This window comes from Macadamia integrifolia, chromosome 7 (assembly GCF_013358625.1).
Source record: "Macadamia integrifolia cultivar HAES 741 chromosome 7, SCU_Mint_v3, whole genome shotgun sequence".
NCBI lineage: Eukaryota > Viridiplantae > Streptophyta > Magnoliopsida > Proteales > Proteaceae > Macadamia > Macadamia integrifolia.
The window spans coordinates 25411199-25439120 of NC_056563.1; the positions used below are offsets into that span (position 1 = coordinate 25411199).

At 39.0% G+C, this 27922-nt stretch overlaps 2 protein-coding genes, 1 long non-coding RNA gene and 1 pseudogene across 5 annotated transcripts in view; all 4 read left to right on the forward strand.

Annotated features, from left to right (window-relative positions):
* LOC122084401 (kinesin-like protein KIN-6) overlaps positions 1 to 4740 on the forward strand; it is a 21400-nt gene extending 16660 nt beyond the window's left edge. The window contains exons 17-19 of the mRNA XM_042652624.1: positions 341 to 402; positions 553 to 628; positions 4207 to 4740. Coding sequence (XP_042508558.1) covers positions 341 to 402; positions 553 to 628; positions 4207 to 4305 — 237 coding nt within the window. The 3' untranslated portion in view covers positions 4306 to 4740. The remainder of the gene's footprint in view (positions 1 to 340; positions 403 to 552; positions 629 to 4206) is intronic.
* A 6405-nt stretch (positions 4741 to 11145) lies between these two features.
* LOC122084384 lies at positions 11146 to 22392 on the forward strand. 3 transcript variants are annotated; one of them, XM_042652604.1, is made up of 5 exons: positions 11146 to 11383; positions 11897 to 11975; positions 16910 to 17135; positions 17411 to 17508; positions 18677 to 22392. In XM_042652604.1, the coding sequence occupies exon 5, from the start codon at positions 18811 to 18813 to the stop codon at positions 21886 to 21888; it is 3078 nt and encodes a 1025-aa protein (XP_042508538.1). In that variant the 5' UTR covers positions 11146 to 11383; positions 11897 to 11975; positions 16910 to 17135; positions 17411 to 17508; positions 18677 to 18810; the 3' UTR covers positions 21889 to 22392. The 3 variants fall into 3 exon arrangements, with proteins under 3 accessions (XP_042508538.1, XP_042508536.1, XP_042508537.1); XM_042652602.1 differs by lacking the exon at positions 16910 to 17135; XM_042652603.1 differs by lacking the exons at positions 11146 to 11383; positions 11897 to 11975 and having other exon boundaries at positions 16907 to 17135.
* Positions 22393 to 22702: 310 nt separating this feature from the next.
* Positions 22703 to 23621, forward strand: LOC122083463. Its single transcript, XR_006141656.1, has 2 exons — positions 22703 to 23176; positions 23283 to 23621. It is a non-coding gene; the product is annotated as an uncharacterized LOC122083463 (long non-coding RNA).
* A 665-nt stretch (positions 23622 to 24286) lies between these two features.
* LOC122084847 lies at positions 24287 to 24903 on the forward strand (annotated as a pseudogene).
* Positions 24904 to 27922: the final 3019 nt, after the last annotated feature.

Below are 27922 nucleotides of genomic sequence, written 5' to 3' on the forward strand. Positions count from 1 at the left end.
AAAAAAAAAAAAAAAAAAAAGAACCAACCAAATTTAAACTTCAGAACTTTGCCTTGATACATGACAAAGAGAAGATAGTTTGGAAACATCATACTTGCTCTGATTCTTGATAGACACAGCTGTGATATATTTTTGGTACCCAGAGTGGCTTCTTTCATTGCTCACTGCTGGACATGGTGCCCTTGGTTGGCTAAAAAGATTTGATACCCATACAGTATGAAGGAATGACATGAATCATATATAACTGAACACTCAGAACAAATTTATTTTCTAGTGTAAGAAACGTTACCTGCCATGTACTTTTATCTGGTTATTAATTTTTCTTTTTTCCCATCTACAGATTCCAAAGGCTGAAGTGAAACATTTTTCTAGCAGACCTTCAGATTGGGAGAAACCTAGGAGGTTAGTGTGTGGCTTACTGGCTTATGATAGGTTGATGGTCCATTGATGGTTTTGTACAAATGCACTGGCTAGATAACTGGTTGTGTTTTACTTCAAGATGCGTGGACCATTTTTCCTGATGGTGCTAATCTAATTTTTTCTGCTTACCAGGAGACTGGGGCCTCCACCTTCCTTGTTATTGAAGGATGTCAGTAATTTGGATTTGCAAGACGATGACAAACGAAAGGTGAGCCATCTTTTTTCTTATTGATTGTTTGTTAAGCTACTCTTTTACTTGTAGTGACCAGTATCCTTCTTGATAAAGTTCTGGAATACAAAAAGAGCAACCCAGTTCAAAAGGCTTCCGCTACTGCAGGGTGGGAGGGCATATGTCGCAACCTTGCCCACTGCTTTGCAGGAGAGGCTGTTTTCAAGGATAATGTTATGGAATACAACAGTCTCTCAACTCATGGGCTGAGTTGAGTCCAATTCTTAGGCAGTAGGAGTTGAGTCAACATGTCAACTCCCCATGTGTCAACTCGACCAAGGCAACTCAGAAATTTGAATGAGTTCGCCTCAAGTTTGAGGGACTCTAACAAAACAACAAAATTTGATGTTGTTGCTTCTCCACCAACTTCCTTTGTTATTACTATGGTAAGTGATTCAATATTAAGCTATGAAAGAAGCAACAACGAAAGTGACTTGAGAACTAGACATTGTCAAGTTCTGCTATGGAAAAATATTTCATCGCTCCATTGTGGAAAAACGAACTATATTATTACTATTTAAAAATTTATTAAAAAAAAATCTAATTTACATGACTACCCTGAGTTGACTATTTGACTCCTTGAGTCGACTTGATTCCTAAGGGCCCTGAGTCAACTAAGAAATTGGACTTGACAAGCTATGATTCCTGGAAGTGGTTTGAATTTTTGTATTTAATGACTGTCGGATTGGACAGAACCACCGGCTGTGGAACGATCATATTAATCTGTTTGGGGTGGTCTGAATGGTCTAATTGCATAGTTTGAACTTCACAGTTGGACCACCCAATTATTTGGATGTATGTCTTGTATCGTTCTCAACTTGCAGCATCAGTTGTGAAAGACCATTCAAATGAGTTCAAAATGATGTATCTATTGACTGGCATTAACTTGCGGCATCAGTTGCGAAAGACCATTCAAATGAGTTCAAAATGACAAAATTAATGAATACTATTAGATTCCTCCATTGCTTGAAAGCCCCCACACTGCCAATTTTTCTGAAATAAAAAGGACATTTATATTACTTGCCAAAAGGTTTTTGGAAGTGGCAGGTCGAGAGATGTATCTATTGAATGGCATTATTGGACAGCACTGCTGCATATCTCCAATTATATTGGGGTTGATTTAATGTTTTAGGGTCTAGATTTCTTAGTTTAAGCCTTTGAGGTTTATGGATTTTATTAGTGGTTTATCTGGAGAGAGGCTTCAAGGTTTCGTGGTTCATGAAGTTTAAGACCAGTCTTAAAGAAGGGTATTCACCATGGTTTTTAAGATTCAATAGAGTTTCTCCAGCAGAGATCAGGACTTGCATATTTTTTAAAGTTCAAGACTTGATTTTAGGTTTAATGGTGAATTTTGGGTGAGTTTGCCGGAAAGAGCAAGCGGGAGAATGGAGAGATTTTTACATGGACAGTTGCAATTTAATTTCACAACTCATTAACTCCTGGGCTGCCAGCCAAGAGATACCTCTCCAGACCTGCTGGTCCTGAGAAATCTGGACCAATATTTTATATATCATAATACCTAGGATATCTAATCTAAACCTAGTAAGCAACTGTCTGGATCATTTGATTCAAATGGTAAATGAACTGGTCCTTTGGCCTGCCAATGCAGCAGAGCCTGAAATCCTGCCCGTTTTTGTGAAACACTGATGTGGGGGGTTCCTAGGTGACTAGGTCTCCTACAAGATTAACTAACTAGGTAGGGTCAACTCAAGGGGCTTAGGTATAGAGGACAAAAAGAAGCTCAGCAAACAAGATTAAGCATGCAAGATAAAATGAGACTAATAAACAAAGTAGCCAAAAGCAATAATAATCTAGACAGAAAAACACATAAATTCTTACTTAAGTTTCAAGTGGGGACATGGGGAAGGGAACAAACGACATACGAGTGTTAGGTTCAACACAAATCAATCTAGACACCCAAATTAGATATGCAAACAATCAATGTCCTCTAGCAACCAACTAAAATAGAAAATCAGCAGGGTTTCTTTTGGAGATATAACAATGACGAAACGATTTAAAACAGCGGGTAAGAAAATAGGCATAAACAAAGGGCAAAGGCTGATTTCAATGTTAATGGGTTGCAATATATAATAGGGATTGATGGAGGTGGGGAGGGTTTAGTTTAATGTTTTACCATGCTGCTGTCCCGATCTGAGGAGAAGAGAAGAAATCAAGGTCCTCCAAAAATAAAGAGATGCAGTCCACCTTTAGTTGATGAAGACAAGTCCAGATGGTTGTGCAGAGATCCTCAGTATTGTCGATGTAGCTTGGAGAATGGTGTTGGGGCTCTTAGCAACTCACGGACAGCAGGTATAGCCAACCGTCACCCATTCTTTGGAAGGAGATCAGCCACAACAGTCCAACATTAAAAGAAAAAAATAGGACAGCAGCAGTTCAGTCCTCAAAGAATAGAAAAACAGCAGCAGAAAAAGAATGGCAAAAGAGAGGGAGGCGAGACGAGAGAAGAGAGAAGAGTGGAGAGAGAAGAGAGAACCGAGAGAGAGAGAGATGGCGTGAAACAGTGAGGCCGAGAGTGAGAGATGAGAAGAGGGAGAGAGGAGAGAAAGAGAAATCGTGGGGGAGGGATTTAGGGCTGTTTTGCCTTCAGTATTCTTCATTAATTGAAAATAAACAATGGCCAATGGCCTTACACTTAAATAGAATAAACTTCCAAAAATAAAAAGATACTTAGAAACTCAATTGCATGAAATAAAAACTACCTAATAGATCAATATAAAGAAATCCTAGTTTCCTAATTGTGTAAGACAATCAAATATCACTAGATTTAAAGCAAAGTACTAGAATCAAATAAGATTTGGTGGGGTCCACAAAATCTTCTAAAATCTTCTAAGATCTTCTAAAATCTGGATCGATCTTGGGACCCACAAGATCTTCTAAAATTTTCTAAGATCTTCTAAAATCTGGATCGAGCTTGGGGCCCACAAGATCTTCTTCTTTCTATTCTTCTAGCCACAACTTCTTCTTCTTCTTGCGCCTGTGCACTTTGATGTCCCCATCAAACACGTTTTGCAATGTGGTTTCTACACTTTTAAGTTTTAACGGCGTAATTCCTCCTTCCCTAACACAAAGGGAGGGGGAGGGGAGGGAAGAGAAAAAAATTGGATTCAACATGGTATATGGGTTATCTATCTATATGTTTGCAGTTGCCAGTAACCATTTACTGAGCGTATGAACCAAATTTTCATGAGGACATTCAAGTTTTATATTCATTTCTACTAGGATTCTTGGTTTTCTTCTTCAAATTTCTATTTTGGCTTAGGTGTGCCATTGAAGATGTTTCCAAACAATTGGTTTGGATTGATTGGCTTGTGTCATGCACTTTATGGACTGTAATGATGGTCCTTGGGTCTGATTCCTTGTGATTGTTATGGTTTCTTGCTGCAAAAGAGAAGCGTTTGCCAAGCTTTCCTTGTTTACATTTTTAAACAGATGTATCTTAAGATGTTTTATAGTCTCTTTTTTTCTTTTTTCTGTGGATAGTGTTTGCATAAAGTATAACCAGTGGCAAAGGAGTTAACTTGCCTTTTGAATGACAGGGAAGCAGAGGTGGAAAGAAATCAATGGCAGGGGAAAGAGCAATGACGCAGGGCAGCATCTCTCTGTTGAAACTGCTGGGCAACTATCGCCAGCTTTAGTATCACCTTTTTTAAGTGTACAGGATGGTTTTGTCCTACTTCGCCAGGGTTTCAAAAATTGTTGAATCGTATTGGAATCGGCCAGAACCGATTCAGATTTCCTGTTCAGAAATGAAACATTCTCACCAAGATTCTCCTGAACGATTCTAGAGTTCTTGGGACCGATTCCTGTTTTCAAAACCCTGTACTTCATGTTTTCTTTAATTATTGTTGTGGCATTGTTTTATTCTTTTTTTGTGTTTTTCCTGGCCAGCTTAGAAATTTTAAGGAAGCCGTATATGGCCAAAGATTAGGGGTATTGGGCAAGCAAAAGAACAGACTGAATGAATGTTTAGTACTTGTATATTCAGATCGGATATTATGGTGTTGGGTTGTTTCTGGAAAATGATTTTTTCGGATATAGATTCCCTTGAAAGGATACAAAATTAAACTGGATATGAATTTTTGACTATTCATTTACATCTTTAAATATGTAGTTCATTCCTTGTTGGAATTATATTTGGCCGATGGTTAGAGGATGAGTGTTTGGTATAGTATTTTTGAATCTCGATTTTTTATGGTTTCTCAAGTGGGTCTTTCTTAGATTTAAGAGGATATAAGATACGAATGGGTTTTGTGACGTCTTGGAGAAACTAGCCTCCAACGTGACTATTAGCCATATATGGATGGAGTGTGATTTCAAGAAATGGACATTTAATTCTCATTCTATTCATCTGATTTGGGGTTCTATCTCTTTTGAAAGGTTTTTGTAATTTCTTCTTGTATAAATTTTTCAAGGAATGTGCATATTGTTGTCTACCCCTTCGCTTTTCCACCTTGGGCAAGTCCGTCCATTCGTATAATCCTCGGGCTTTAAGGGCAGGAGGTTGTAGATCAAAGTCCTTCCCCTATTGACAGCGTCTATGGCTTTAGAGAAATTCCTACTGTTGTTGCAGTTAGTGGCTTAGCGATTCCAGCAGGAAAGTGACTTCTAAGCTCAGTTTACTTCGTCTTTCATGCTCTAGGGCTGCCCTTGTTTGTGGTGAGAACCGGAGTACATCGAACTAAGGGCAGGAGTCTTCTTCATCTGTGTCACAATGCGTTGGATCAATTTCTCTCTCGCCGATCATTGTTGCTGGAGATCCATTTTCTCTTAGTATTGAATTTCTTATTCAAAAGGAAAAAATAAAGTGTGGGTTACAATAGAGAATCTTGGATATCTTGATTTTTTTTCTTCACGTAGGAAATTAACTCCCTATCCATTTCTAAACTCTCTAAAATGTAGGATGAAGAATGCCGATTTGTTGTGTTCCTTACGCTCTTCTATAAAGAAGTGTACAGGATATCCACTTGAGAACACATAGGGTGGTAGGGTCATTTCACAGGTCCTTTGGGAGGGTGTAGCGAACTGGACCAGTATGCGTTTTTTTCCCATAATTATTTGTAAGAAAGAACACTACTCGCTAATGTGTTTCTATGCCTAAATACAGTGGGTGCGAAAAGATTGTGCTGCCTCATGTTGAAGATGCTCCCATGTGTCCTTTCATTGGTTGCACTTGTTGGTGTGTACCTCATCAGCCTATCCGTGGGACTCTCTTTTCCTAATCGCCAATGGCACACATAAGGCAGTGTGGGAGTATTAGTAGAAGTATCATAAGGAGTGAGATTTTCGCTTTGTATGAGGGGTGTACGAGGGGTGGGGCAATCATTTCTTCTTTCACTGTGTCTAGATGTAAGAACCGTGCTGCATTTTAGGATTATTTTCCCTTATATATTTATATCTAAAAGTTGAGATGGGTCGGGCTCAATCAAAGCCTCAACCGAATCCTAGTCAACTTAACCCGGGATCTGAAAATCTTAGTCTTATCCATGTTGTTGGTGCCTAATATGTATATGAGTATATGCTTCGCATATAGTTAGGTGATGACACATGTCTTTTTGTTTCAGTAAATATTTTTCTTCACACTTTTAATCGCAAGTGGTGGGATATATTTATAAGACTATAGGTAGGTGATCCGGGTTTTGTTTCTATAAATTCAAAAAAAGCGTTTCATATGCATTTTAGAAAAATTCTGAATCTAAAACACATTCAAAATCAAGATAATGGAGAAAAGTTGGGTTTCAAAACACATTCTAGATTACGAATATATAGTCAACTTTAGTGTTAATAGAGGACTAACCTAATAAGTTCCAACGTGATGGAATTTTTCTTGTCTCCCCCAAAATAAGTTTGTGAGCTAGCCAATCCTAACTTCTTCGCTTTTTGTATGGGAGGGAGGGGAACACAAGGGGGAGAAAGTAATACCATATGCGGAATTGAGGTTCAAAACCTAAACCTCAATAAACCTAAGCGGCTATCGCACTAGTCCATTCTAGGTGTGCACAATAGCTATCGACAAGACCATTTGAGTTTGTGACACAACAATTTGAAAGTGATTTGGAAACAACCAAACTCCTCTTGAGATGATAAGTATGATAGTGAGATATTATTATTTGACCATATTACCCATAGATATCAATATCATGAATTAGATAGAAAAGAAATAGTAGAAAATAATTTTTATTCCATCTCCTATAATTTTCTCTTTGTAATGAAAACTCCTAAAATTTATTTCATTCCTAAATTATTCTTATTCAAGGTATCATCACGATTGATTTTTAATCATTATACTTCACACTCAAATTAATTTTTGGTGCTTCTTTTCTTCTTCAAGCTACTTTACCTTTATTCATTTTTTTGTTATTCATATGTTCAAACTATCATTCTTCTTCCTCTTCCCTAACCCAGGTGATATTTTCTACAAGCAATGGCAGGGCCAGGTCAGCAACCTAACCAAACCTATTGATGTGATTGGACCAGTAGGTTCTCTAAATTTTTTTTTTCTTCTTTTAAATGGATGAGCAAAATGGGAAAAACACTAAACCTTAACAAGGTGGACCAAACCAACACAATCCTAGTGGGCCCTGCGAATCTTGATTTCTGATTTGGTTTGGTCCAACTTGTTTTTTGATATGATCTAAATATTTCATCTAATGATTAGGTAGGGGTGAGGATCTAAGTACTACTATTCAAGTCGGTAAACATCACTAGCTTTCATATATTCTCCATGACATCTTTTCAACCCATGTTATTGTGCTTTTCATTTATCATAAAGATGCTAAATGCATCATATTTTAAGTAAAAATAATTAGAATTTAGTCACATGCATTGGAATTTTCCAATCCAAATACTAAAAAAAATTATTGTAACCATCCTTGGTTTTAACTGAAGTTAACTGAATGTGCCAATTAGTACAGCTGGTATAGGCCTCAATTGATTGGAGCAAGGTTTGGGATTCATCCCACCTTCTATGATTAGAAGAAGGGGGTAAAGGATATGAAAATATAATATATCATTTTATTCCTCCTCCCTTTTCATTTAAAAAAAAATAAAAAAATAATTCCCTTCAAGAGAAGGCATCCCAAGATCTTCCGGACATCCGCACTAACAAGTCATATTATAGGTATTTCTTTCCCTGCTATTTTGTAAGGTCTCTCTCTCTCTCTCTCTCTCACACACACACACACATAAGGATGTCATATTCTTAAATGGACAAAATTGTGTAAACAGGTAGAGCCCAATGTTCCCTACTTCTTGAACATGACAAAAAAATATTGGTCAGATTCTATCAAAGAGCCTATAGTTTTTAGGCTACTAGGGGTTGGCATCCCAACTCAAGAAAGGGTGGTCAAGGGTGAAGGTGTGACGGGGTAAGGGAGAATTGAACAAGAGACATCTCCCTGGACTTAGGCTAGCGATTACTGGACTTTCAACACAAACACGCAAATAGGCACTTTCCAACTTTGGTGATTCATGGTAGTATGCCCTTTCTTTGAAAATTGTCAGAGATAATAAGGGGCATTGATTAATATGTTCACCGTTCACCCATCTATTTATTTGGGGGTTTTGACATTAGAGACAGGATGAGACATGAGAAAATCTAAACTTTGGCATACAACGTTGCAATCCATTTGTATTATGGTAAGAAGATTCTCACATTGACAGTGTGGACGTGCTTTGTTACATCCTCTTACATCTGTAAGGTTATTAATTTGACTCAACCTAAGCCCATCCCGATCCTGTCGTGGGCCTAGATAGGGCTTGAGTTGGTATTTATAGGTCCAATGCTAAGCTGAGTTTGGCCTCGGCCCATAAAGGGAGTATCTTTTATTTCGATAAATAATAACAGAAGTGTCTTAATGACATCAATATAGGTGTGTTTAGAATTTGACACCATCTTTTAATTGTCCATTATCTTTTTTTTCAATTATTTAAGATTGATATAAAAAATAATTTGAAAGTGACATATCATTATTTTATTATCAAAATGTGTTATTGTCATATACATTTTTTGAAAATACTTGTGAAATGATTCCATTACTCTCATTAGGAATTTTTTTTTGGGTACAACACTGGGAAAAAAATTATATATTATACTAAAAGGGTAAAAAAGTAAAATTATAAGCATTTTGACATACAGGTGTTAATAGGAAATCCATAAATAAATACAGCTCTCAGGCTTCATATTCTTTGTTTTCTAATCACTGACATACGTCACTCAGCACATATTTTATTTTTTAATCACCAACTTACATCATTCACTATTTTTTATTTTTTATTTTTTCTATGAATCAAAGCCATAAAGACTAAATCCTTACCCAGCCTAGTCCAATTGGGGTCATTTAGGGCCGTGCTGAATTGGATTGAGCCCCAAAAGACTAGGCTTGGAATGAGATATCCCATCTCACCGAAGGACTGGGCTAGGGTTTTAAAGAACCCAAACCAGCCCAGACCATTGACACCCCAAACACTACCCACTCTTTCCTCCTCACCTCTCGTGTCACGATTGGTGCATGTAAACCTATTATATAGAGAAGAGAAAATTACAAAATTACAAATTTTTGGGTTTTCTTTTACTAAATTATCCATTCATTGTTTGGTTTAACAAAATTACCCAAAGTTGAGTTTAGCTGTACAAAAGTAGTCATTACAGTGTTCATCCCTTGTTTTTTAGATGGTTTTACCCTTGAAGACAATGAAGGGGATCGGTGGTCGTATTCTTCCTCCCGCCCTAGGACCCTACTCGTCCAGTCTTCTTCTCCTTCTGGCAACCCTACCCCTGCCCCCTGATTCGGTTGTCCTCGACGACAGAAATAAGATCTGGATACAAAGCCAAAGAAATCCAAGCTGAAGCATCAGAAACAAGATCGTGAAAACTTGTGGTTCAAATGGTCAATGAGTTAATTTTTTTTTCTTTTTTTGGGCTAATCGGAAATCGAGAGCAATGTTTCAAAACTCGATGGTGGGCACTGGATTAATCTCCATTGATTCTGATTAAAATCAGTCCGTCTTCGTCGGAATCAGCTGCACCAAAGGAAAAATGGGATCAGACAAAAAAAATGTTTGGGCACTGGGTCAATTGATTGTTTTTGGGGAGAGGATGACTGCTTAGTTTAGATAGCATGATTAAATGAATTCACAGCTTTCCAACCGAAATGAAGACACACAGTTTTTTCTCCAACCAAGCCCCACTTCCACTCAATCTCCATTGAGCTTTTTTCTCCTTCTTTTCCCATTAACAGATTAGGTAGAAGTGGAAAGGGAGCTTGGTAGATTTTGATTTGACTCATGTAATCCTACTGACTTTTATCCGATTTTTTTAACAATGATCGAGAAAAAAGATGTCAAAGAGGTGGAGAAGAAATCTGCCGTCGGATTAGTTCGGATAAAATAGCGAAAGGGTTGATTTCCTAGCCGGTCGGGAAGTCGCAAGGAGCCAATACGGAGGTGGAGGTCCGTAGGGATGGTCGGATGGGGAAGCGGGAAAGGAACAGAGGTGGTGTTGCAGGAAGAAGAAGAAGAAGAAAGAGAGGAAGGGTTGGGTGGAGTTCCTGGGGTGGATTCAATTGCAGTAAGGAAGGGCAGGTTGGTGTTGGCAATGGAGTTAGTTGCTAGCCGAGATCGTGGAGAGGTTGGTTTTGCCAACAAAGGTCGATCTTCGGTAGCAGTTTATTGATTCTTGTCGATGGTGGTCAGTCATAATGAAATGAGCGATCAACAGAGGCTGGTGGAGGTAGAGGGCAGTCCACGGAGAGAAATGTCCACTGCAATCGTTATGTAGCTCTGAAAACCCGACGACACAAAGTGAGCTTGGGGTGGACGTGATTGGGAAGGGGAGGTGGGGGTAAAACAGTCAAATAATGTGCATGATTGAAGGTGGAATACTGTATTGGGTAGTTTTGTAAACTCAAACCTAAAATTGGTTAGTTTCGTAAATTTAAACCCAAAGTGAAAAATTTTACAAAGTAAAACCAATAATGGAAAATCTTGTAGTTTTCCCAATAGAGAATGTTGAAGAAGGGGTTGGGGGGGGGGGGGAATGGTCCCTCCATGCCCCGTTGTCTACCATGCGGGCAGATATCATTTTAACAGTATAAATAAATGTAATTAGTGGCCGGTCATCAGTCTCCAGACTGGTCGAATCCGGTCGGCTCAGGAAAGGTTCGAGTTAGAGCCGCAGTCAGATCTCAGGTGACAGGTGCCGTCATCACAGCTGTTGGCGTGAGAGTGGCACGTGTCCTCTGCCACTAGAACTGAAAAGTTAGTGTAACTATTTAAGGAAGTCACCATCGATCCTTAAATCCATTGGATTGGTATCTTCAGGGCCCATTGGTACGGACGTCCGACTGACTCTGAATTGAGTTCTAATCTGACAGTGAGGAAGTCGGTAACACCGTGTCCTTGTCTCCTCCTTCGTTTTCAATCATTAAGCCTTAAAGAGACTTAAAAATAAAAAAAAAAAAAAAAAAAAAAAAAAAAAAAAAAGAAGAGAAAAAAGGGAAAAGGGGGAAAACGAAGAAGAAACGTTGCTCTTTGGTTCGAAAGCCCACAGAGAGCGAGGGTTCTGTGAGAAGAGAGAGAAGGGGGGAAAAAGAGAAACTGAAAGGCGGGAAGAGGGGAAGGGTGAGGAAGTTTGGCGATGGTGGAGGTTTTGAGGTTAAGCTCATGCCTTGGAATCTATGCGTAAGGGCTAGGGTTTCAGACTATCTCCAAAACAAGGTAACTTTCACCTCCTCTCTTTGCCAATTATGCCTTTATGCTTCATGAAGCTGGTTTTTAATTTTCATTTGCCATTTTTAGGACCGTCTTCGACGCATGTTCAATATTCTTCTTTTTTGCATTAATGGGGATTTTTGGGTTTGATACTCTGTTCTCTTATGTATTTGACCCACTCAACCTCGAGGAAATCATCAACTAGGGTTTTCTGTTTTCCTTCAGTAGCTTTTCTTGTAGTGATCTCAATTTGAATTTTCGAGGCTCTGTCTTCTGTATTGGAATTTTGAGTTTCTATTTGGAAACGGTCTCTTTGTTTCCTTGCACCGTTTATTTTTATTGGGCTTCTGTGTTATACATGGATTGATTAGTTTTCATTTTTACTAAAATTTTGATTAGGCAGCAATTCAGATGTTTTTTCTCAGTTTAATTCGGTTTATCAAATCATAGATTTTAATATTTGGAGTTTTGGTCACATTATACGTTGTTAATTTTTACTTCTGCTTTTGATGCTTTCAGAAATTGCATATTCTTCATCGGGTACTTGGCGGAGGAAGATTAAATCATGCCGTATCGATAGATTTGTCAGTTTCTACCGGTAAGTTTATAACTATCAACAGCCTTTTCCTTTCTTTTTTATTGGAATCACAGCTTTAGTTACTTAATATCTGCTTAACTGGTGCATTTCTTATGCTGGGAATGGTTCATGTTGCAGTTAGTGACATAATGATTGTCTTGCATGCGATTAATACCATATATTAAGCTGAGATGTTTATGAAGATTGAATTTTTTTTAATATGGAGTTATCTAAAATTTGCGAAGTTCATGCAATGATACTTCCACATGCTGCTTCAATTGCCTTTGAGTGGAAATATTTTTTTATCATTCATCGACCATTTGTCATTGTAACCTTGTTATGTAGTCTTGATGGATTCATTCTGTGTGTCTCTTTAAAATTGCTTAGCATTTGGGCTTTGGCTACTTGGTTATCATTTAATTTTAGATCCTCTTATTTCTCTACATTTCAAACTATCAATGTTGCCATCAAGATTGTGATTTATATTATTATTAGTATATGTTGTACATGCTTGGAATTTTCTTTACATTGTAGAACAGTTCTCATTTTAATTTATATCCTCCATTCTGTTTTTGCTGATTTCAATGTTCGTTGATTGGCCATATCTGAAAGATGGAATGCAACTGAAAAAGGAAAAACATGATATACATGAATTGATCCCTGTTGCCATAAGCAAGTTTTTGTGATTTACATGTTAGTTGAGACATGTAACATGTTTGCTTTCATAGATGGCCAAAGTTGATGACTTACATTAGTAGGCAAAAGTAGATGTATCTTTTGGTTTTGCTGTTTGACGATCCATCTGCATAAGGCTTATTCGTCCATAAGAGTACTTTCTTCAATTAGTCTACAGCTTATGAGAGTCTCTAAAACAGTTTTATTGCTACCGTTTTCATAGTCCATTCATATTGTTACTGCTAAGGTTTTTTGAGATATCTTTTATTTGTTGGTTTTGACTGAACCAGCCCTTTAAGTTAATGTTGATAGATGTGTTATTTCTGTATCCTGACATGCATGCACCCAGGCTGATTCTTATAAAATGACACAAATAGGTTACTAACACCAACACCTTAGAGTGGAAAGTTTTATTTTATTGATCACTAGGTTAATTGTGGGGATATCCTTTGAACTAACCCTTAATGTTGATTGCTTGAGGACTCTTTTTAGAATAAAATCGATTATTCAATAGGCTTGGATTACCTTATTATTTATAACAACATTGTTTGGCTTAAATACATGTATGATTATTTCTCGGCATAATTTTTCATATTGTTTTTCATAAGTACTTTATTTTTATTATAGCTTTGAAAGAGTATGAACTATGAAGGTATTACTGCTATTGTTATTGAAGCACTTGGTAGTTTTTTTCTTAGGAAGCCAATTCTAACACTTTTAAAGACCTTACAAATTAACATACAGTTCCTCCACTAGTCAGGGTGTTGAAAATTTCAACATTCATTCTGGCCAGTCTTGAGAGAAGATATTGTGGAAAATGAAATGAGGATACATTGAGCAGACTAAGAATATGTTTTTTTTTTCCTTGGGCTGCTCTTTGTTGATTACCGTATTAAACCCGCTGCAGGTGCATCCATAAGTGGTAAATATAAGGTTTATAAAATAAAAATAAAAAAGTTATGTTGGGTATGGCTGGTGGACCTTAAACTTTGTTTATTGCTGCAACAGGTATAAGTATATAACGTGCTTTCTAATGGTCTTTTTATTGTCCTAAACTATTTATTTGTAAATATGATGCTATATTGTATATGTCATTTGAAGAATATTTGTTACATGTTATTGAATACTTCAAATGTGATCCTAATTCCAAAATAATGGGATGATATCTGTTTTACTGAGTTTTTCATGTTTTGAGTTCTTGACGCCGCCTCATCGCATTCCTAATGTTGTATAGTTCCTTCTGTTATTTCTTTTGATTGATTTCCTTGTTGCTGATGAAATGTTCTACATATGTAATCAACATGCAGCATACTGGGAAGGCTTTTTAAGATGTTAATTTGGGGGTGATCTGAAGCCGAAAACAATATTTTTAACCTGTTTCTTTCTTTGTTTTTAAACTTTATGTAATGTAACTATTCCCAGCCTTAAGCCAACCACTGTTGTGATTAGACGTATTAGCTTCTGTATGAATACAACTAAAAAGTAGTAGTAAATATCCATGAATCTATTTTCTTTTCTGGTGAAAGTATCTATTTGTCATATTTTGGTCATTTTTAGCATTTTTTTTTTCCTTTATTATAGTTTTTTTATGATATCTAATTTTGGTCATTTTGTAATTTGATTATTTATGGTAAACCGGCTGCTTGGTTATCTTTAAGACCTTTGCATCTCTTCATTGCTTGGGTTTTCCTACATCTAGATTTCTTCTACTATTACTACCACCATCTCTAATGCCACTCCAACTACTTTTTTCTTGATGTAGTATTCTCTATGACGCAAATTATATCATGTGTATACTTTTTCATTTTGGTATAGAGTTATCTTTTATGACTTAAGCCTATTGACCAAGGATTTAGGGTTTGAGTCGGATTGGATTGATGACTGTTGACCAAGGTTCAAGAACTTGTTTCGTTTCAGCGAAACCACTGAAATTTTGCCGAAACAGTATACTTTTTCAATGTGTTTTTCTTGGCCATTTTGTGGGGTAATGGCCGAAATTAGCGAAACTACAAGATGACTGAAATTTTGACGAAATATTGCATTTTTTTTGGATCGAAATTTTGGTGAGATGACCGAAATTGTGTACTTTTGTGTTTTGTATGCAGTTTCATTTTGGTGGGGAAAAAAAAAAACCCTGAAATATCCAAGATTTTGGTGAGATTTCGCCGATTTTTGAACCATGCTGCTGATATTGAGTCAACTTAGCCGAGTTTCAGCTGGATTTGTCCAAACTTGGGCACTAAAATGGTCCCCAGTCTGTTTCAACCACTTTTAGTTAAATCGCACGTTCCCATTTTCCCCGGATTAAAACATGTTTTTCTTTTTTGAGTTCATAGATGTGGTAAAAAAGGTATTCGGTTCATGTAACCGTTTAATACACATTGCTGTTTTTTTTCCTTCTAAAGGGGAAAAAACGTACACTTTAACTTATATCTAACGCTATTAAGTCCCCCATGCAATGCGCGGGAAATGTAAAGAACCTTGTAAATGAACATGGTGAGCCCTCCTACTATATTTGCAACGTTGCTCCCTCTCCTTTCTGATGCAAGAGCACTTCTATGGATCGACCCAAACCTGTTTGGGAACCTAGACCAAGAACCAGGTCTAATTGATTTTTGGAATCTAGTAGGATCTAATTGATTTTATGGAATCTAGTAGGATTTTAGGAAGGTTAATTTTTTGGGAAATTATTAGATAGTCTTTTATTTTGAGTAGGATACATAGGAAGGTAAGTTGGTAGTTTCCTAGTTGATATGTTTCTATTTCTATTTTAGATTATGTAGAGGGGTTTTCCTTGTTTATATGTATGCTGATACCGATTAAAAGACAGATTTGAGACTTGAATGAAAGAGTTGGGTTTTGTTTGGAGAGAACCAGAGTTTCTTGAACCTGAGATTGCAAGCAAAGGTTGTCACCTTGTAGGTGACCGAAACCTTGGAGTATCACTTTCAGAATGGAACTGACTTTCAGATCTGGTTCCTGCTCACTGCCTGGAGAAATTCAGAGCCTTAATATGTGACTAATGCTTGCTATTTGGCGTCATTGAGGCTTGGATTTAGTACCAAGGCCCAAGGGAGAATACGAACCTGTCTGCAAATTTTCTTGAGCTGTGAAGACTTGCTTAGGCAGTGGAGTCGATTAGAAGGGTTCTGGTTTTACAGCCTTGGCTCTTGATGGAAGGTTGAAGACGATTCTTTCAGTCCTTTGGTTATTAAAACCCTTTTCAACCCCTTTTCCTATTTTACCCTTCACTTGTTCCATTATCACTTTCTATCCATATTTCATTTATCATTCCAAAACTGCCCCTTTTCATTCATACATTTCCTGTCCTTTAATTGTCTAGTCTCTTGTGGGTAACCTTCCACTAATTACAATACTGCCACTGTTTGTTTATAAGTGGGTTTGATTGTTTGTGTGGGTCCATAAGCAAACCGAATAGGGTATTCGAACCCGGGTCTTCATCAATTTCGATGTGGGATTAAGAGAGCATCAGACGATCTTGATGTCTTTCCTTCTTTGTAGTGGGGTAGGTAGGCACATGGCATCTGGTTGCTCGTAACCATGTTGAGATTGAAGTCATGACCATGATGTGCTGTGATATGCGGTCCTGCTCTGCACTCTTGCCTTTTGTTTGTTTGAATGAAGGATGGCCCCACCAATAAAACTGGGTCAAACTAGACAGGGCATGTCCACATGACTAACTCCGAGTTGGTGTGTATCGAGTATCCCCTCATGAACTCTATATTGATCGCAAGGCATCTCACTCGATCTCTTATCTTTATTTTTTAGTACGATTACATTCCCAATCAACCACTGAAGGTAATCATCCCTACACCTGCAGCTATAGCTGCAAACCATTGACTCCGTGAAAATTCTGTCCGGAAGTGTGGGGGCTGCACTCAGACACATAGGTGGGCGAAATAACCACACTCTTCCCCATTATGTATACTGTCATTAATTTTGTTTACTCATGATAGTTGGGGTTATGAACACTGATATTGTCTGACATCCCACAGTTTTCTCTAAGGAAGTGCATTTAACATGTTAGTACATCTCTCATGTGAAGATATATAGTTCCTTCATTGATTGTGCTGGTAAAAGTGACAAGTGGTTATCTAGCCTCTCTATAAGTTTTTCTTCCCATAATTGAAGCTCAGTCTGTTATATTAGCTTGATTACTTTCAGGATGCTTGTGAACTTTCTTTTATTTTGGCTGCTTTGAATCTCTGGTGTTCACCTTATGCGTACGATTTGCGTAGATGAACTTTTGATAATTTCAGCTACCTTACTGGGCAATGACCATGAGCTCCTAGGAGAGGAAACAATATCTTCCTATCCTTTAGCACATTCCTTCCAAAGGCTATAGTGTATGCTTTACCAAACATTGGACAAGCTTCAGAATTCAGATGGACACTTCTAAACCACATCATAGTTCAGACAGAGTTCCTTTATCGTTTTGACTAGCATTCCCACACTTTTGAGTATCTATCGAATATACTTTGAAGGGTAAGGTCAAATACTTCAGTTTTCACTAGTTCCAGATTTGTTTAATAACAACTTTTATGTTTAAATCAATTTCTGACCAAAATAATTGTGACATGTGATTGTGATAATACCTTGAAACCAGTTGCTTTGTACTCTATTAATTGAATACCTGGGAAAGAAATTTTTGGTATATTTCTTTTGAGTAAATATCTAATTTACTTTGCAGTGACTTATAAAACATAATTTGGCTGTATGGTTTGCTGTAGCCTCACTGCTGCTGTTTATATGATATACAGAAATCGAGTGATCATCAGAACTCATGCTGTGAACACAGTCACCAACATATTATTTTGAAGCTCCTCAATTCTAATCTAAGAAGGTTGTAGTGGCCAAGGTATTTTTACTGAATCTCCCGATGCCTTCTCTCTCTCTCTCTCTCTCTCTCTCTCTCTCTCTCTCTCTCTATTCAAATGACTATTCTAATGGCTTTCTGTTTTCTGAATCACTTTCTTTCATTTAAAAAAAAAAAAGTTTCCTTCATTTCTGAGTATATGCTAAGTATGGATTTAAACATGAAAACAGTAATCCCAATTTACACTTTTGGTTTATTCCTTTTGGAAGGAAAAAATGTGTTGCCTGATTGCTTATAAAGAAGGAAAGCAAAGAAAACCCAAAACCTGGTCAGTGACTAAAAAATGCACAAAAAAGTAGTCAAGTTTAGGAGCCCAGTAATGGATTGGTGTTGTTGCATCGTTCTGACTCTTGAAAAATATCAAGCCAATAGAACAAGAAGGTTTGAATTTGATTGATCACCCTTTTATTTGATTAACCCAAAACTATGTTATGAAGTTTGGGTTCTTCCTCTTCTTCATTGTACTCTGTCATGGCACAAACAGAGAATCTTTCTTGGAATCCAGCCTTTCCGTCTTTCTTTTTATTGTCTTTGATCTCACTATTTCTGAGAAAGGGCACTTCAAATGGTGCTGCCCAGTTTTTTATCCTCATTGAAGCGGGGTCTAATGATCTGATCCTTCTGGTTTAAAATTTATCCCAATTCCAACTTTGAGTAGTGGAGACACCAAATTAAAAAAATATTGTTTTCTTGGCTATTTGTTGAGATGCACCCTGGCACATTACATGTTATAGGATTGCCTTAAAACTCAAGCTATGCTCCAAAGTCATCTGTATGTGCCAATATATATCTTGTAGTTGTGGCAACTGCTTTTATCCACCTTTTCCCTGTACTTTTCACTTTTTGTCACCTCCAACCAAGTTTTAATACCATGTACCATACTACAAGACCAAGGTTTTATTTCAATGCACATTGTTCACCAAGTAGTGCAGAGCATGTGTCAGTAAAACCCTCACAATAAACATTTTCCTATCAGATGGGAAGTTCGGACTGGCCACATCATCCATCCACACAACACTGACTGACTATTCTTTGCTAAGAAATCCGATTTGTGTACACCCTTTTATGCTCTAATCATACATTATATTTATTGTATTGTTTAATCATAAACCAACTGTGTTCATCCAGCTTACAACGTCATATGTTGCAGAGAACCACCTGGGTCTTGGTGTCACAACACGACATACCTCCCTCGTTATAAACAACAAAGTGAACTGAAGAAGTAGTTTTAGCATGCTACAAGGACTGCAAACTTGGAGGTACTCTGCCTATTTGTGAAACAATATGAAGCTCGAAGACTTCTTTACCTTGACTGAGATTAAGGATGGGCTCACTGCCCTTGCTAGAGTTGAAGAGCTAGTCTCCATAATGCAGGAGGAGAAAGATTCTGTTCTGAAGAATGTCAGGGAGGCAGGAAGACAGTGGTCCACTGTTGCAAGTACCTTAACAGCAACAGAGAGTAAGGACTGCCTTGATCGTTTTGTTCAGTTAGATGGACTCCGCTTCCTTGACCGTTGGCTTCAGGAGGTGCACAAATGTAGTGATGAAATGAACGATAGTTTTGCTGAAGAGTCAGTCACTTCACTCTTAGCAGCAATTGAGAAACTGCCCAAAGACAAGGAGAGATTAATTTCTTCTGGCATCAGTGTGACTTTGAAGGATCTTTTTGGTCACAAGAACACAAGGATTCAAGATAGGGCAAGAGCTCTATTTGAAGGTTGGAACCAGGTAAGGGATGAGGATGCAGATCACCAAGATATTGAGAAAGGTGGGGCATGCCTGGAGGCTGAGGTTACAGCTAGTGCAAAAGGAACTGCCGAGAGTGGATGCCCAGAACAGTCGGATACTGTTTCTCCTTTGATAGGAAGCGGTGATGAGGATAAGCATTTGATAGAGCCTTCTGGTGGTGAATTTCAGCACTCACAAAACTCCATTGGTTCTCATTCTCGTAGTGTTGAAGATGCAAAGTTCCATGTATCTGCTAATCAGCATACGTCTCTTATACCTTCGAACCAGGTAGATCAGGATGGATTTCGAGTGTATGCTCTGGAAGGTCAATCTAGTGCGGAAGAATCCTCTTTACATCCTGCGGAAAAAACAGCCTGCACTGGTACATGCAGTTCTCCAGTTATGCTGAAAGTTAATACCGAGGGCAAGTCCTCAGATATTTTAGACCTGAAAGATACCACCGAGGATGGGAAAGAAAGAGTTGGGGAGAAAGGTAGCCAAGACATATCTGGTAGGGAGGAATCTGAATCTGATTCTGTTTCTACCTCTTTGGGGCCAAAATGTATTTTGTCAACTGCTAATCATCTGCAATCTGTGACGGAACCTACTGCTGAAGAAACACTGGTTTCTGAGGTAAAGGGTGTGTCTGTTGATGATGGGTTGGTAAAGCACTCCGGTAGCACAGAAGATTTCAAGACTACAGGTCAAGGTGATGAGTGTCTTTCTAATAGTTTGCAGGACTTACCTAGTGACAGGCATACATTGCGGAAGGCAGAGAGCCTGGAGACTTCCTTTTGCAGGATTGAAGATGTTAGAGAAGTATCCAATGTTAAATATCTTGCTGGTGAGTCTAGTTCAAAAGTATGCAGAAGAGAGGAAATGGCAATCCCTGCTGATGTCCCGAAATTGAAGAGGGATACAAAAACCTCTGGAAAGATTGAAAAAAGGGAATCAGAAATGGAACTTGAGTATGGAATGGATGATGCCTTAGAATTGGCTCGGCAAGTTGCTAAAGAAGTGGAGAGAGAGGTAGTGGATAATAGAGAACCATTCTGCAGCTCCTCTTCTGAGAAAAATTCTGAAGGTGGAGTCATTCAGCCTGATAGTCCTGATTCCATAAATGATGAGCAAGACCAACTCATGACAGGGCCACTACATAATGTGCCAACCGAACGAAATCTCTCTTCTGTGGCCTCTTCTCCAAAGGAGGATGAGAATTTAACGAGTTCAAAAGATGTTGACACCAAACCAGAGAAGCGTATGCAAGACGTAGAGTCCTCCCAAGTGACTGAGGCTGCTCAAGAACCAGCAGGTAACAGTGGAAGGAGCCCATATGGTTTTGATCTTAATGAGGATGTCTGCTCAGAGGAAATGGCTAGCCCACCAACTCCCAACTCTGCCCCCATTGCTGTTGCCACAACAAAAGCAGCAGCAGCTACTACAATTCCTGCGGCTCCTTTGCATTTTGAGGGGACTTTGGGATGGAAGGGCTCTGCTGTAACCAGCGCTTTCCGTCCCCCAGCTCCTCGCAAGACTCCAGATGGTGAGAAGACTCTCTCAGTTGAGGGGAGCAGCCATAGTTCCAAGTACAGACAAGATGTCCTTGATATCGATCTGAATGTGGATGGGGCTGATGATGATGCTGTCACTGATCTGGCTTTAGCAAAACATAACCCCGAGTCCTCGAGTCTTCCTTCTGGGGAATCTTCTGTCGAGGTGAGTTCAAGAAGAGCAGAGAGGCTTAAGTTAGACCTTAATCGTTCTGGTGACAATGAAGATGCTCCTTTGTCCGATTCAAGGACAGAAGGCCAGTTTCATCATCACCACAGAAATGGCCATCGAAGTCCATCCCCTGCCTCCTCCTCATCATCAAGGCAGCCTTTAGTGAGAAACATTGATTTGAATGACAGTTCATATTTCTTCGATGATACTTATGACCAGCGAAGGCTTGGTAAATCACCTTGTGAAGACATGAATGGACATGGAGGTTTTAAGGTGGATGATCGTTTCATTTCGATCATGGGGAAGAGAGTGGACGTCAACCTAAAGGATTGTATCCCTCAAACTTGTTCCTTCATTCCAAATGGGCAGATTGGTGAATCCTTGATGGAGACTGGCATGACAAGATCTGGTGGTGGTGTGATGGCATCCCCAGCAATTGCTCAAACTGCCTCACCTTCTCGGTTGTTTGGGTACAGTGGCATGACAGCAGGGTCCTCCATTTCTGTCACCCCAGCAGTGTATGGACCTGGTGATATCCCATACATGGTAGATTCTAGAGGGGCCCCTGTTTTACTGCAGATAATGGGCTCCCCGGCAACTGATCCATCTTCCTATGCTCGAGGGTCTTTCTATACAAGCATGACAAGCATGCCATCAGGTTTGAATGGGGTTGGGCCATCACAATCTGGCTTTGATCTCAATTCCGGTGTTATGATGGTTGAGGGCAGTGAAAGCAGGGAATCAGGGGGTTTGAGGGAGCTGTTTGTTCAGGGGCAGGGTGGGTCTGTGGAGGAGCAGATGAGGTCTGCCTCACTGGCTCTGAATTCAAGGGTGGGAATCAGGCGGAGGGAACCAGAGGGTGGGTTGGAATCATATCCGGTTGGCTATAAAAGGCAAGCTCCGTGGAATTAGAAAGTTTTGTATTGTTTACCCAAGGCTGGCTTTATCCTTTTGGAGGAGCTGCCTTTTAGGAAAGGATAACAGAAAAGGTGCTTACATTACTGGAGATGGCGCAGAAGATAGATGTGCCCATCGGCTTATGTGGGAGGGACGAAGTTTAAACTGAATAAGGCTGGAGGATGGATGGATGGATGGATGGGGACTGGCAGAGGAAGAGATGGGGGAGAGCTGGGGAGGGCTTTAGTGTAGGCTTGATTGTTCAATTTTATTCTTAATTTATTTTCTTGTTTAATTTTCAGTTCTTCATAGAAGGCCATTACAACCAGAAAGGGGAAAGGATAGCTGGGTCACCATGCCTCTGTAAATCTCTCATAAATATCAACAGGAAATGAAAGAATTGGGTCTCATTTACTCGGTATTTGCTGTCTGTGCCTTGTAACTACTCTCCTAAAGTCTAACTCAGTGTACAGACTGTCACATTCATTTATGGGAAATATCGAGATTCTAGGCGTTCAATCTTTGCATTGCTTTACTGCTGCTTTCAATCTTCAATTTTTAAATGGTCCCTTGTTTCCTTCTTTGGAGTAGGGAGTCCAGATCTTTTCAATAGATACTAGATATGCCTGTTTCGACAACTAATTGTGTAGGACTTAAGGCAGATCTTTTCCGACAGTCCAATATAAACAATGTTTATCTACTTGAACCATTAATTTGTGCAGGCCTAACGCAACCTCTAAATTAGGACACCATGAGCCATCCAATTGTGATGGTGGGCTATATGATATTTAAGAAAAAAAAAAAGAGGTATGAGGGGCAATACTTGGAAACCACCATGAATGATGAACCATTTCTTTAGCAGGCCTGGGCCATGCACATATCAGACAGAGAGAGAGATGATGATGATGCATGGAAGTGTGTCAGGGGTTACGACCACTTGAGCAGAGATATAAACAAAAAAATCTTCAATTCAAAATAAAGAAAGGAGAAGCAGAGTACATGTACATGGCGACGTGGGGTCACACCTTGGGCACATCTAAATGTGCCCCAGCCTAGATGTGCCCCAGCCCCCAGGCAGGCCACCAACAGAGATATACACATCAGAAGTACCCATTGAAGAGCTACCCCCACTTCATTCATTTCGTCCCATCGCCATTAACTTCATATTTCACACCATCGTTCTTGGGTGTGTGTGTGTGTGTGTGTGCTTGGTTGGGAGATGATGAGGGTCTCAGATATGATTGCATCCAAATGGAACTACGTCTGGGCTGCAAATGTGTTGATATTGAAGTCTCTGGAGGAGGTAGGCGTGTTGTCTCCCTTCAAGTTTGGAAGATTTTCTATCCTTTTTCTTTTCATTATCTCTGCGGCTTCTTCCCTCCTATTGCTAATGCTAGCTCTTCTGGTAGATGTCATGGCAGTTTCTCTGGCCCATTCGAGTTCCAGTACCGTCTCAAGAGGTTGCAGAGGAGGCATCTGCTGGCATGAAATATAAACCCGTTGCCTTTGTTAACTTGTAAACAATGCTTAGATATTGTCCATTTTATGTTGATTGTAATAGCCTCACTTTCCAGTCTTTTCGATTTACCTAAAGTGTTCACAATAGAGTTCCGATCTGGTAGGATCGTGGGTGTTTGATCCACACTTGGAATCCAATTAATGTAAAAAACTGTTGTAAGATGAGAGAGATTGAATAGATTTTATCTGTGGATCAGATACTGTAAGAGAATGATTCTCGTTTGATGACGTGATCTGGACTCTTTCGCATTAGTGTAATTTTGTCCATGTTCAAGAATAAGAAAGTAATGTGTAGAACAGAACATTGAGAGACAAACCGATTAGGTCCCATTTGTTTATCGGGATAGTAATGGGGTGGGAATCCTTGATAACTTTCCCAGGAACATGGTAAATTTGTGGGGGATTTGGATGTTTGGGTTAGGAAGGTTTCCCTCTTCCCCCACCCTTGCCGACAACCAAACGGGGCATTGGTTTGTGGGGTTGGGAACTTTGGAGTGGAAAATTGGAAAGGAAAGGGCCATGTAAATTCCATCCTTGGAAAGTGTACCATGGTCAGGGGTTGAATTCAATCCAAATCAAAAGAGAAAGAGTCAGTGAATTGAAAATTTCTCAAATTCTAACTGAGATCTTTGTCGATGGTTCTCTAGTTGCTGAAAAAAGTAGTTGGCATGATCGGAATCACAAATTTATAATGTATTCCCGGCTTAAATCAGGTATTCTTAAAAAAAAAAAAACTTGAATAAGGTGAGACTCTATGGTACCGTTTCTACTGTTTTTGTGTCTAGGAACAGCAGAAACGAATTTTCATGTTTCTAAGAACAGAAATGGATTTTTGGGTGTTTGATAAACCTATTTCTTGTTTCACGTTTCTATGCACACATTGTTGCTTGATAACATGCTCCACCCTCTCTCTTTTGTCACCGCCATGCCCACCTCTTCTTCTTCTTCATCATCATCCTCACTTTCTTAGAAGCCTAACAAGAGAAATTCTTCCTCCACAAACCCCAATAGCTCTACCTCCAATACTCTTCTCTGCAAGTACTCACCCTTAGCGACCCTAGATATTCTTATTCTCATCTTGGTCCTTTTCTCTTACACCTTCTCCTATTTCTCTTACATTTTCCAATCCCTCTCCCAAATCCTTCCCTCTCTTCTAGTATCTCATTCCACTGCCTTCCGAGAGTCCCCTTTCCCCTACAGTCTAGGGTTTCTTGTATTCTTTATCACACCGTTGTCTCTGTTGAGATCTGTTGGTGTTACCGTTCGAGGAAATGTGAGAACCCTGGTTGCAAGGGCTTGAAGAAGGCCATAGAGTTTGATATTTAGTTGCAGATGGAAGATTGCTTGAAATCTTCCTCTAAGGAGATCGATAATTTGCCTTGTAAAGGTGGGACCGAAAGGAATCCTGATTACGAGTTGCAGAGGGTTCACGAGAGTTGCAGAGGGAGTCTTGTTGTTCATCAAGTTGCAGAGCTGTGGAGTCCACTTTTGAGCTTGAGAAGAGAAGCGTGAACTTCTCACTTTCGAGCTTTTTCATTGGGCACAAATCCACAATTTGTTGCCTTCAATTGTTTCTAGAAACGATGAAACAAGTTATACTTATTTTGTCACGGCTGTTTCTTATAACATAAAGTTTCATAAATTCCTAGTTACATTTTTGAAAACGGGTGAAACAAAATAAGATTATCAAACGTTTTTTACTCCGTTTCTCCATTTCTAGGAATAGAAAAATGTAGAAATGCGTTTTTAGCAACATTGTCAAACGGTGCCTATGTTTCACTAGTGATTTTCAAACTGCCAGTTTGTTTGGACTTTGTCTGATTTACCTTTTTGTGTGGAAGTGTGGCCTCTGTGCCTAGAGATATGTGGATGAAATGATTAATTTGCCCCCATGAAATGGAAAATAACATTCATGTGAATGCTATTTTCTCATGTATGTTTATTGGTTTTCGTGCATATGTAGGAATCACATTTCCCAGGAAAAAACACTTTCCTTTTATTTATTATAGGGAAAAGGTTGAGTATGCCGCCGATATCATGTATGCTAGCACCCATTATGTCTATCTCTCTCTTCCCTTTTTCTGAAATGACCCTCATATCCTTCCTGAATGATACTCCATCATGTGTTCCTATTGGTGCTATCTGCTAGCATACTTGATATCGGCAGCATACCTATCCCTTTCCTTTTATTATAATAATATGTGAGACTTTTGCATCAACACCAGCCCAATAAGGAGGCATAAACTCAAAGGTGGAGCCATCATTTCACCCTCTCTATATTTGCACGTTGAGCGTCAAGACTAGGTAGTATTTTTTTCTTATAAATTATTCAAAAAAAAAAATCACCTACTTACATGTGTTTGTTTAAACATATATATATATATATATATAATTAATGATTGCACAAGCAGGTAGTATTTTTTATCCATAAATAAAAAAAATGAAAAAGTAGGCCAATCCCCTCCCTAATATATCCCTGATATATCGTTGAGCCTCTCTTTTCATGGATAAAAATCCTCTGTTTTGCTTTATCTCTGTTTTTCTTGTTTTGTTACTTGCAGAAGACGACATGTGGCATTACTTTAAGCGAACGGCCAAGATTGAGTTAAAAACCAAACTCAAACAAAACCCGATTTTAAGCTTGAATGAATCGATCCACTCATTTGAACCAAACCGGACCAGAGATATTAGATTTGAATCAAAACCTAAAGAAACTCCCGCTATTTTGCCTTCTCTCGCCCCTCTCATTGCCTCTGTCACATCGTTCTCTCCGCATGAAGAAGACTGTCTCACCCCTCTCACTGTCTTTCTCTCTCTCACACCTCTCCTTGTTCACGAAGGAAACTCCTCTCACCCCTCTCTCTCTCTCTCTCTCTCTCTCTCTCTCTCTCTCTCTCACACACACACACACACACACACACACACACACACACACACCTCTCTCAGCTCACGAAGGAAAAGGACAAACCCCAGCGGGTTTCTGCTCACGAAGGTTGCAGGGTGCTCTACTCACGGAGGTCTTTCTGCTCCCAGCCAAGGTCACTCTCTCACGAAGGCAAAGTAAACAGTGGCAGGGTTGAGTCAATCTCTCTCTCCCTGCTCACGAAGAGAGTCGTTGATACTCTCCATTTTTCCTGGGTTAGAGTACTCCTCCGCACTGAAGCTCTATCTGTATAGTAGAGATCTTTTCCACACCAATCGGCTACAGGTAAACCCCTTCTCATTTCCTTCACCACTTTTTTGTTATTTTTGTAGTCCCCAATAATATGCAAAGAATTGATTGGATGTCAGGTAGACATGTAACATGTACTACATCCAATTAATGGTTATTTGGGTTAAATAATGTCAACAACCTAGTGATTATTAACTGTAGTCAAATGGTCAAGCCAAACGGCGCATTATTTGGTGCATAGCTTGCCAAGTTTCAATGTAGTCACTAGTTTCTAAGTTTGCAAGAGACCAAAGTATCAATTATGTTGTGTTTTTGGTGCATTAACTCGTCAAGTTTCAATTGTTTGGTGCATTAGCTTGCATAGCTTGCAAGAGATCAAGGTATCAAAGTACCAGTTTCAAGGACGCATTAGCTTGCAAGAGATCAAAGTATAAAAGTATCAGTTTCAATTATTTGGTGCATTAGCTTGCCAAGTTTCTACACTTGCCAAAATATTCTACTCTGAAGTTTGTGCATCAGTTACCCCTGTGGTCTATGGCTACTACTTAGTTTAGTAACTGCTGATTACCCTGCATAGCACACACAAACTGGAGGGAAAGATTGATTGGTCATTCTTATCATTGGAATATGAGTTTTGTTTAATTGAAATAAATCTCTAATGTATGATGAAAAGCTTGTAGGTTAGATAATTTTAAGCATTTTTATTGATTTTTTAGCCTCTAATGTGCTAATAATTTTTTGTGTATTTTTTGTGTAGAGTTTTAACTTAAAATGATAGAACTCATGGGTTAATGCTAGGTTATGGTGGTTCGAATCCACCATAAAAACTTGCACAAAAAGACTCCTTACCTGCACAAAAAAACTTGTTAGTAACTGTGAGCTAAGATCATAAAATAACCCGATGAAACCTCCATTCAAACACCCTTAATAGAAATTATGCTCTGCAATCCTACCCTATTACTAGACAAGTAACAACAACATTCAAAATATATATATAAGAAAATAAACAACTGCATTCAAAAAAAATCTGCATCCAAAAAAACCTGCAATCGAGAAAACCAGCATTCAAAAAAACCTGCAATCATACCTAGGGGTGTCAATTTGTGGCCCGAACCGGGTAAACCGACCGGGACCGAACGTTTAAAGACCGGCCCGGCCCGGACCGTTTATTAAACGTGTCGGGCTTGAGCCCGGCCTGTTTATAAATGGTCGGTCTCGGTTTTGCTACTTGAACCGTCGGGCGCCCGACCGAGACCGACCGAATAACGCCCGACCGAGACCGGCCTATTGTGCACCGACTTGGCCTGACCCTTTAATGATTGTAGAATACCTATTTTACCCCCCAAATTAAAGAATAAA

Bases quoted from the DNA above. Each gene is read 5' to 3' on its own strand.
- LOC122084384 (XM_042652604.1), top strand. From the start codon at position 18,811: ATGAAGCTCGAAGACTTCTTTACCTTGACTGAGATTAAGGATGGGCTC.